The sequence below is a fragment of the Poecilia reticulata genome, linkage group LG11 (assembly GCF_000633615.1).
Source record: "Poecilia reticulata strain Guanapo linkage group LG11, Guppy_female_1.0+MT, whole genome shotgun sequence".
In the NCBI taxonomy this organism is placed as follows: domain Eukaryota; kingdom Metazoa; phylum Chordata; class Actinopteri; order Cyprinodontiformes; family Poeciliidae; genus Poecilia; species Poecilia reticulata.
Window position 1 is genome coordinate 10,585,607 of NC_024341.1, and position 10,127 is coordinate 10,595,733.

The 10,127-nt window shown below is 43.3% G+C and overlaps 1 protein-coding gene across 1 annotated transcript in view; it reads left to right on the forward strand.

Moving 5' to 3' along the window:
- The window catches only part of LOC103472218 (inactive phospholipase C-like protein 2), a 36,594-nt gene that overhangs the window by 20,870 nt on the left and 5,597 nt on the right, over positions 1-10,127 (forward strand). The window contains exons 2-10 of the mRNA XM_008421672.1: positions 721-822; positions 1,007-1,156; positions 1,347-1,507; positions 2,311-2,779; positions 2,945-4,144; positions 5,001-5,250; positions 5,580-5,866; positions 7,170-7,373; positions 9,738-9,813. Of these exons, the coding sequence (XP_008419894.1) occupies positions 721-822; positions 1,007-1,156; positions 1,347-1,507; positions 2,311-2,779; positions 2,945-4,144; positions 5,001-5,250; positions 5,580-5,866; positions 7,170-7,373; positions 9,738-9,813 (2,899 nt within the window). The remainder of the gene's footprint in view (positions 1-720; positions 823-1,006; positions 1,157-1,346; positions 1,508-2,310; positions 2,780-2,944; positions 4,145-5,000; positions 5,251-5,579; positions 5,867-7,169; positions 7,374-9,737; positions 9,814-10,127) is intronic.

Sequence of the window (10,127 nt, forward strand, 5' to 3'; positions counted from 1 at the left end):
TTCCTTTTTATTTAAATTTTGGTCTTTCGAAAAGCCTTAGTGAACCACATTTTGGCAGTGAAAGAGCAGTTCTGTGTTTGCTACACCGCGTCCTACCTGCTTGACTCCGTGGGCGTTTTCAATGTCTCCCGATGTAATTACATTACCTTGCTTATCCAGTCTCAAACTAACTCTACTTAGCACTTTGATTTGATTACTTCTGGACAAATGCAGCCGCAATTAAATCATTTTTGCCCACATACTACATGTTCTTATCCGTTAGCGCGGATCTCTTTGCGTGGGCGATGTCTAATAAGTCGATAAATCAAAAGGACGAGCTGTGATGGAGAGCTCGGATAAACGGATTGAGGGTCGTCGTGGATGGGGCAGAATTAGAATGCTGCGGCCTGCTGCGTCCCGTCTAGTCAGGTATGATTAATGGAGTAGTTTTGAAGGGCAAGGGCAAACAAAGGCTTTTAGCGTGGCATTAGGAAAAAAAACAATAACAGACCGGCATGAGGAAGCCAAATAATCTGTATGCTTATATAAGCTCGTTGTTTTAAATCCCTTGAACTCCATTGCATGGTTTAAAAATGTCATAAATAGGCTGGGAATAGTCTTTAAAGGGATGACTGATTGTCTTGATGTCTCTGTTTAGGCAAAATTTTCTGAGGGCAATAAGTTTATCTCCTCCTCTGCTTGTCCCATCCTTTCATCCCTTTCTCCCTCCTTCCTGTTCAGGATGGCTCACGTGCCGGTCGGGAGAAAAAGAAGACTGTGTCCTTCAGCAGCAGCCTGGCGGAGAAGAAGATCAGCAGCGCGGCCGGGTGTATCCACTCCATGGTGCGTCTGCGACTGTGTGACCTTCCAAAAACAAAAAAACAAGAGTTACACGACTGTACATGAAATATTTAATGTTCCACACACACCTCAAGGGGTTTCCGTTTTGTCAAACACCCCACAGAGCTTGTCAACAGAGTTTGGGAGCTCATGTGAGTGACGGTCGCTTTCATGTCCCGTCTTCCAGGTCGAAGGCAGCGAGCTGAAAAAAATCCGCCCCAACTCTCGTGTATATCAACGTTACTACCTTCTGGACGCAGGCCTGCAGGCTCTGTTCTGGGAACCGTCCAAGAAGGAGTCGGACAAAGCGCGGATCTTTCTCGACTCGATACGCGAGGTGAGTTTGTTTTGCTCAAAGTGCAGCAGCAGATCATCGGACCATCAGAGCAGCCCTCCCGGGCCCTTCCTTTATACGTGACCTCTGAGTGTTTTTCAAGCTTTGGAGATATTTACAGCCTTTTTGAGGGCAGCAGTTATTTTAGTTTATATGGCGTCTGACGTGAGGTTTTATGAATCACAAATTCTAGGTCCGGACAGGTCGTAACACGGAAACCTTCCGCACCAGTGGAGTTTATGAGCAGATTTCGGAAGACTGTGCATTTTCCATCATCTACGGAGAGATGTACGAGAGCTTGGACCTGGTGGCCAACTCTGCTGAAGTGGCTAATATTTGGGTGACTGGACTAAGGTAAGGCAAGATGTACAACTGAAAGCAGATTTGGCACTTAAACTGTACAAAACTCTCATCGATAAACTTACTATGTAAGCATCAAGGTCTGTGAGACATACAGTGGACTGAGACAAAAGTCATTTCAGAACCTTCAATGTATCAAATAGTCTTTATTATGGAATTCCAAAGGGAAAGTTTGGCACAAAAACACCACTGAGCATGGCTGGAAAAATGCCACAGCCACAACGAAATATGGCGGTGAATGCATCATGCTCTGGGATTATTTCCAGATGGAACAAGGCTATTATTCAAGGTGGTTAAAATTGAGAACTAAATGAAACTAAATAAGTCATTTTTGACCCAAAACTTTCAGGTGATTGGACAAAGGTCAGAACTTTGGAGGGAACTGTATCTTTAGAGAATTCAGAAAGTAGTTGGCAGAAAGGACAAAAGACAATCTACAGTGGATGAACAGTCTCTGGAGGTTATGTCTCATCAAGTAAAATATATCAGAAATGAGTTTAAAAAAATCTCTCATTAGAGAACTGACTCAAGATATGTGCATATTGCCGCATGTCCTAGGGTTTGGCTTGCTTTTTCCAGTGGGTCAAATCAGGAGTTTTGGTGGATTACTCTACTGGCGTATTCATCTGAATTTTGCCCGTTTTAAAAGCCACTGCCACTGATCAAGATTGGCATTCAAGCAAATTCTCAGCCACGCGTCTCTTGGAATGTCGGAGGGGGGGGGGGTCGTTTGTTTTCCTGAAAACAAAGTAATGTGTTAGATAATCGGCGCTCTTCCATCTCTTATCTGCTTCTAGGTATCTCATGCAGTATGGCAGACACGCCCTAGACATACTGGCCAACAGTCAGGACAGCCTTCGCCTTCGCTGGCTGGAGCAGTTGTTTTCCTCTGCCGCCGATCAAAATAAACAGGAAGTCATCGAGGAGGGGATTCCCTTACAGTCAGCTGTTAAGTTGGTACAAAGCGTGAATCCTGGAGTGAGCAGCGGTAAAGTGGAGCACAGGTTTAAGGAGATCCAGAGACTCCGGGAGAAGACTGGCGCGCTTACATCATGCAATGAATCGGCCACTAAAGACCACGCCGAAAACGAAAAGCCGTCGGCGAGAAAGGAGCAAGTGACCAAGCAGGAGTTCATTGAGGTCTTCCATGACTTTTGCACCCGTCCAGAGATCTACTTTCTGCTGGTGCAGTTCTCCAGCAACAAAGAGTACCTGGACGCAAAAGACCTGATGAGGTTCATAGAAGCTGAGCAGGGCGTGGCACAAGTGGGTAACATGAAACGATGCATAAATTCAGAAAACAAGTCAAATGTACAAATGTTTCTTTTACTTGGACAACAAGCTCTTGGTCCAAGACTTTTATTCCTCCTTGTAGTCTGTAATTTCTGTTTATTTCTCGGTCTTCTCTTAATTTTTTTTTTCTCCATCCAGGCGAGTGAGGAAATGAGTCTGCAACTCATCCAGGCCCACGAACCATCAGAAGAGGGTCGGCAGCAAGGACACCTGTCACTGGATGGCTTCACCAGCTACCTCACTTCGTCAGAGTGCCACCTGTTCGACCGGGAGCATGACACCGTTTGTCAAGACATGTCCCAGCCTTTGTCTCACTACTACATCAACTCCTCCCACAATACCTACCTCATCGAGGACCAGTTTCGAGGTCCCGCCGATAAATCCGGTTATATCCGCGCCCTGAAGATGGGCTGCCGCTGCGTGGAGGTGGACGTTTGGGACGGCCCCGACGGGGAGCCGGTGGTGTGCACGGGTCACAGCCTTTCCCGTCCACTGGCTCTGCATTCTGTGTTGGAGGCAATTGCAAAGTTTGCGTTTGTGGCGTCGGAGTACCCGTTAATTCTCTGCGTTGAAAATCACTGTTCGCTGCAACAGCAAAAAGTTTTGCTGCAGCATCTCACAAGGATATTGGGGGAGAAACTGTATAGAGATCTACCAGCTGAAGGGGCTTTGTACCTACCGTCACCAGAGGAACTAAGACATCGAATCCTGCTGAAGGGTAAAAAGCTCGGGCCAGATTCAGATGGGGAGGTGAGCGAGGAAGATGAAGGAGCAGAAATGAGCCAAAGGATAAAAGCGGTAAACGCTGGCGGAACCGAGAAGGACATTGTGCAGAAAAGTGTGTCTCTCACATCTGTCCCTCAGTCTAACATGCCTCATCCTTCCCCCAAACGTTTCCAGCTGTTGAGGGAACTGTCTGACTTGGTAACCCTATGTCATTCAGTTGGCTTTAAAGACTTTAAAACTTCCTCTAAAGCTCAAAAGCCTTGGGAGCTGTGCTCTTTCCACGAGTCCCTGGCTTTGCGTCTCGCTGGCGACAGCCCTGGGGACTTCGTCAACCACAACAAGCATTTCTTGTCTCGAGTGTACCCCAATCCCATGCGCATCGACTCGAGCAATATGAATCCCCAGGACCTGTGGAAGTGCGGCTGTCAGATTGTGTCAATGAATTTTCAGACGGCAGGACTGATGATGGACCTGAACACGGCCTGGTTCCGGCAGAACGGGACCTGCGGTTACGTGCTACGTCCGGACATCATGCGGCAGGAAGTGTCTTATTTCAGTGCTGACACCAAAGACACTGTACCGGGTGTGTCGCCACAGCTGCTGCATGTAAAGGTAGAGCATAAATCATTAAATCGTTAAATAATCAATTATTATTATGTGCTGGAAGTGATTGAGATGCTAACGCCCAGTTTCAAAATGTTGGCAAATTTGTTGATCAAACCATATTAAAAGTAACAAATATTAGGGAACTTGAATAAGAGCTAGAGTGTGTATGAACTTTACAGACTATCAATTTCAGTTGCATTATTATAACATTATATGTTTGTAATGGATAACAGTGTAAACTTTCTGAAAATTACAGGGGAATTTCCTGAAACTTACAGATTACTTTTCAGAAATGCTTATGGAACCTTACAGGGTACTTTTCTGTAATTTAAGAGATAGTTTTTCATAAGTTATTTGTACGCTTGGACACCTGTCTTTTTAAAGTAACCTCAAAGTTCAGGTGTGTGCGAAAACACAAGGCACTTTGTCCTCTAAACTAATAAGTTACAGGAAAGTAACGTGCACATTCCTGATGGTACCATGTTACGAGGTACCTAATAAAACAACTAAAGTGAACGGCAAGTTATAGAAACTAGTTTCAAAATTCTGGAAAGTACCACAGAGAATTTGAGTTGCTTGATGATGCAACTTAATTTCCAAAACCCTTATCTAATTAAAAGTAAACCTAAAATTTCAGATGGTAATAATTTAAGGAGAAATTACCACGTTAAGTCAGTTCTTCACTTTGCCAACTCTGTCAAAAGTTACTAGTCAGTTCCAGGATTGTAATTGTAATCTTCACGTTCTAGAAAGCCCCATGTTACATCTCACCTCATGATAGTACCTGGTTGTAGGTAAAGAGTGGGCTGTGTATGTGTTGCTACCATGTGGGCACTAAAAACGATTGGTATTTTTCTTCTAGGTGATCAGTGGCCAGAATCTCCCCAAACCAAAAGGTTCTGGGGCAAAAGGGGACGTTGTAGACCCATATGTGTACGTGGAGATCCATGGCATCCCAGCCGACTGCAGCGAGCGCCGCACCAGGACGGTGAGGCAGAACGGGGACAACCCCATCTTTGACGAGAGCTTCGAGTTCCAGATCAACTTGCCAGAGCTTGCCATGGTTCGTTTTGTGGTGTTGGACGATGACTTCATTGGGGATGAATTCATAGGTCAGTGTGTTGGGTCTATTATTGGAAAAGGAAATCTCTTACTTGTTCATATCCGTACTGCAAACAAAGAGGGGTTTTTGTGAGAGATTTGATCTCTTGACTTAAAGTACAAAAAGGTTTTATAGTGCACATAAAACAGGATGTGATGCAACCAGATGTGGAAATACCTGTTTCCTGTGCAGTACTGTGGGAAATGTTGTTGTTGTTGTGTAGAAGTCACAATCATAATACGTCCAAGATGTTATGTGAACAGAAAGAAACATTCAGGTTAGCAATGATCAGCTTTTGCTTTGTGAGGCTACAATTAAAGTAGTTCTCAACCACTGCAGGCCAGTATACTATACCACTGGAGTGCCTCCAACCTGGCTACCGACACGTTCCCCTCCAGTCCCTCACTGGGGAGGACCTTCCACACGCCAAGTTGTTTGTACATGTGGCCCTCACAAACCGGAGAGGAGGTGGAAAACCTTACAAAAGAGGCCTCTCGGTACGAAAGACTCGAAAAGGGAGGGAGTACACAGCTCTGAGGGACTTGGGAGTTCGGACCGTCGACGAGGTTTTCAAGATGGCCGCCCCTCTTCTGAGAGAAGCAGCAGACTTGAGGGGTAACATGCAGGTGAGGAAACAATTCATGGAATATGTGCTTCAATGTAAGGCTTAGATAAAACATCTTGACAAATGTACAGACTGCTTGTTATCTGTAGAGCGGTATTTCTGACACAATGGTGTTGAAGATATGTTTCAGATTAACAGAAAAAAAAAAAAAAAGAGGACAAAGGTCGGCCGATAGCAGAGGAGTCCTAAAGACTGGTGTGACTGGATTCCAAAAAGGTTTTATTTAGGAAATCTTCAATATAAATCTTCATCTCGCATCTTTCAGATTTGTGAAACGCAACAAGCAGTGGAAGCTTTTCAGCAAAATCTATGTGCAGAAAGTCGTGTAGATAACGTGAACTATCTGACCCTTTTTACATCTACTCAACAAAGCAAGTTAATATCATTTTAAGACTTGGTCATAAATGGTCATTTGCAGTGAAATTAAATTACGGTCTTTTGCCAAATCAAACGCTATGCAACGTCAGCATTGCCGTCAACACCGCCGCCCGAAAGCAAAACGTGGAACGTAATGACCTCGTGTGTCCCTGTAGAAGATTTACACCAGTCAGGCTTTTAATGGCTGACACAGATTTCGGTTTTTCAGATTTTCTTTCTCAAGATTGTAAAACCTACAAACTAATTCGAGTAAGCGTTGTCTTAAATGTGGCAAACATTAACCAATGTGTTACAGACCTCCATCGGTCGGCGCCAACGAAGGTCAAAGTGGTCAGTTGTTAGTTCTTCTACGAACCAGTCGGTTTCTGTAATCTTGCCTTTAGCTTCGTCTTTACTCCACCATTAATTACTTCAATACACTCATAAACACATACAGTTCAGTTTGGTAATTATTCAGCAGAATCAATATTCACTCCAGTGTGAAATATTATTCAATATTCCTTTTCAAAACGTACTTCATGAGCCAGTCAGTCGGTTTGGTCTGTAAGTGCCTGTATTAATTATGCCAATTAAACTGTCACTAATGCGAGATTGCCGGCGTTCACGCCGTTCGGTTTCTTTCGAACCTTCGCAACACTGCTGTGGCAGAAGAATAAAAAGACGAACTGCTTTGTGGAGAAAATAAATCAAGTCAGTAACGGGAAGGAGGGAAAAAAAAATCTCAATTATCCCGGGTTTATTTGTTTTGATACTTTCAACAAATTATGTTGAGTTTCTGTCAGCTCACAGATGTTTACGTATGAAACACTTGTGATATTTATATCAGGCTAAAAATGTCTTCTTTTTTTTTTAAGATCAAATAGGATACAAAATTATTTCTAATTGCTAAATACTTAAATAATAAGAGTTTTTTTTTGTTTTCTCAGAACTCCGTTGCAGTATTCAGGGAGCTGTGTGGGGTGTCGGCTGTGGCCAACCTCATGCAGTGTGTGCTGGCCCTGGGCTCCAGAGTGTCGGGCCCAGAGGGGACCCCGTTACTGCTGTTCGACCTGAGAGACAGCTACCCCACGCTGGAGCCCCAGGGGCCCCTGCCGGACGTCCTGCGCCGAGTCGTCTCTACGTACGATACGGTGAGGAAAGATTGAAACTTGGAAAATGTGCTTTCAGAAACAAAAGAGGAAAAAACAAATAATGAGAAATGGCATGCGAGCCGCATCCCTCCCCTCTGACTCTTTGACCCGACAATCAAACGCTTCCTTTTGAGGCAGCTAGCTTCGAAGTACAAAGTGAGCTTTCATTGTCGCTTTGCAGACAACACCCCCCCGTTTGTCTTCAGCTTGCCGGCAACATCCTCAGTTGGCCCGAAGCCTCCGTGTGTTTCCACCCAAATAAACCACCGACTTCCACCGAGCACGGAGGGGAAAGTCGTTCACCAGATTTGATTTATGAAATTGTTTCTAAATATACACGCCCGGGCATCAGACGATGAGGAGTTAATTTGCAGGAAAAAAACCCCCAAAAAACAAAGACTGAAAGAAATGAAGAAAACAAAGGCGTATCCGTTAGTTACCGTCTCGCAGACCGGCAGTGGCGGAGGCATAAATCTTTGTATTCAAAAAGGTTTAAAGCTGCTTTTATTGACCCTTGCTTATGTTTGGTGTCGGTTTGTCTTTTAATGTCTTTCTTTGCTCTATATTCTTCCTCCCTAGTTTGTTTTGGCTGAACTTGCACCAGTCGCTCCTTAATAAGTGGGTTTCATGCAGCTTTAATGAGGAAACTAGTCTTTTTCTTTATTTTTATTTGTTTGAAAATATAGTTTTCTTCACACTTACCGGGTAAACTATAATCATCAGCCTAATCTGACACAGAAAAATCTCGAAGAATGCTAACTTTATTGCAAATGGAGATGGTTTGGTGTGGGGGGGGGGGGAGAAAGAACCATGGTGAGAATTTGTTGGTTTTGTTTTCCAACTAAATATTGTCACAAGTATTGGAACCCCGTTTCACATGGAGGGATCAGAGAGTAATTGTTAAAGCAAGCTGAATTTCAGTCTCATGTGATAGTGCAAGATTCTCATAAAGTCCCTGTAGCTGAACCTGCCACGATAAGCAACAAATCAATCGCGTGATAAATTAAAAATGACCTCGATCATTTTGATTTCTATTTTTTGAAGGGCAATTTTGTTTACAGAGACTTCATAATGCATTTTCTTTGTGGTTTTGTGTGTGTGGTTTTTATACGAGTTTTATTTATTGCTTTTGGTTGTTTGTTTTGGACATTTAAAGTGCCTTCCAGTTCCAGTGTAAGTGTTCTGTACCAAATTAGTTTATTGATCTTTGAGAGGACGACTTTGCATTATTATGCCATTATCAATAGATTCCTTGAAGGTTATATCATCATTTATGGCATTAATTTCTGAGACAATTTGTCATCCAGCAAGATAAACCATGACAGGTCTACCTGTAGCTTTTAGCAAGCTTCCGATATTTACGTTTGCAGTGGTAGGACAGAATGGGGTTTTTCCTGGCGTGCTTCCCAAACAACTAGTTAGTATGTAAAAGGCATCTGAGGGTTTTTATGGAGGTTGAGTGACCCCAAGAGGCCACTTTTTGTCAAGACTGCCTGTAAATGTTTTTTTTTTAATGTTTATTTTACTTTTAAGTATTTTTTTTTAGGAATATCTTGGGTATGAAGATGCAAAGTTGAAATGCCCTTGATTATGGTTTCGGTGCACAATCTGGGACACTTTAAATCGCCGCACAGCTGTTTATCACCGCTGTGCATCTAGCCTGTGGGACCGCAGGCCCGTGCACCGCAGGTCTCAGCTAGCACATACAAGTGGGTTAGTCCGTGTCTCCAGCCGCTTCCGTTCCAGCCGAACGGAGCGGAGCTGCAAAAGCTCACCCCGCCGCTGAATACCATTAGCATAGATTTGAATGCGATTTGGCTAAATGGATTCCTCGCCTGAGTCCCCGACACACAGAAAGGAAGAGTCAGGAAATGAGAATCCGATTATGCACTTCTGGTGGAATTTGATCTGGTTTTCAGCGATACGCGGTAGTAAATCCCTTATTTTCTTGAAAAGAGAGGTTTTTTTTCGCCCCCCTCCTCCAGCTCGGGGTCGAGTCCCAGGCGGCTTTCTGAGAGGAAGTGTCTCATTATTCAGTCTCTGCATGTCATCCATATGTAGCTTTGCATGTGCATTCATATAGTTGTATTTTGAGTCTGAACTCTTTTTTTTTCTACTTCTTTTCCAACCAATCAATGAGGAGCAGTAATTCCGTGTATTACAGAACACATTGACATGTCTTCCATTTAAATGATTCTTGCTTTTTCATTTTCATTGTAGATCCACCAGCTAGCTCTGTTAATGTTACACCCAATACAAATTTCACAAATGTACCTGACAGTAGGATTTATCTGTTAAATACCGATGCGATTTATGGGCCCCTGTTGCTAACGGAGTGTCCGTTTCCTGTTTTCCGACCCACAGATGGTCAACGCAAGCAAAGCCGTGATGGAGTCTGCAGATGCAATCTATGAAAAAATCCTGCATATACAGACAATGGGTGAGTAGGTGTTTTATGATGGACATAACTCCAGGGGAAACTCATATAACCGGCTCGTGCTTGTGAGAGCTCCCACGCACGATGCTTTGTACTTCATCTGTTTCTTTTCATTTTTCTTAAGTTTATTTTATTCTCTTCTGATCAAAGCTACTTTACCATCATGCTTCCCTACTTTGATTTTTTTTTTTTTTATGCTCCGACTTATTTTTGTGTGGATCTCCATCCTTTTTCTGTATTTTATTTTAATTACTTTATAAATGTCTTTATTTTTTTTACCTCATTTATGCTGCTGTTTGATTTCTAGTCTCTATATA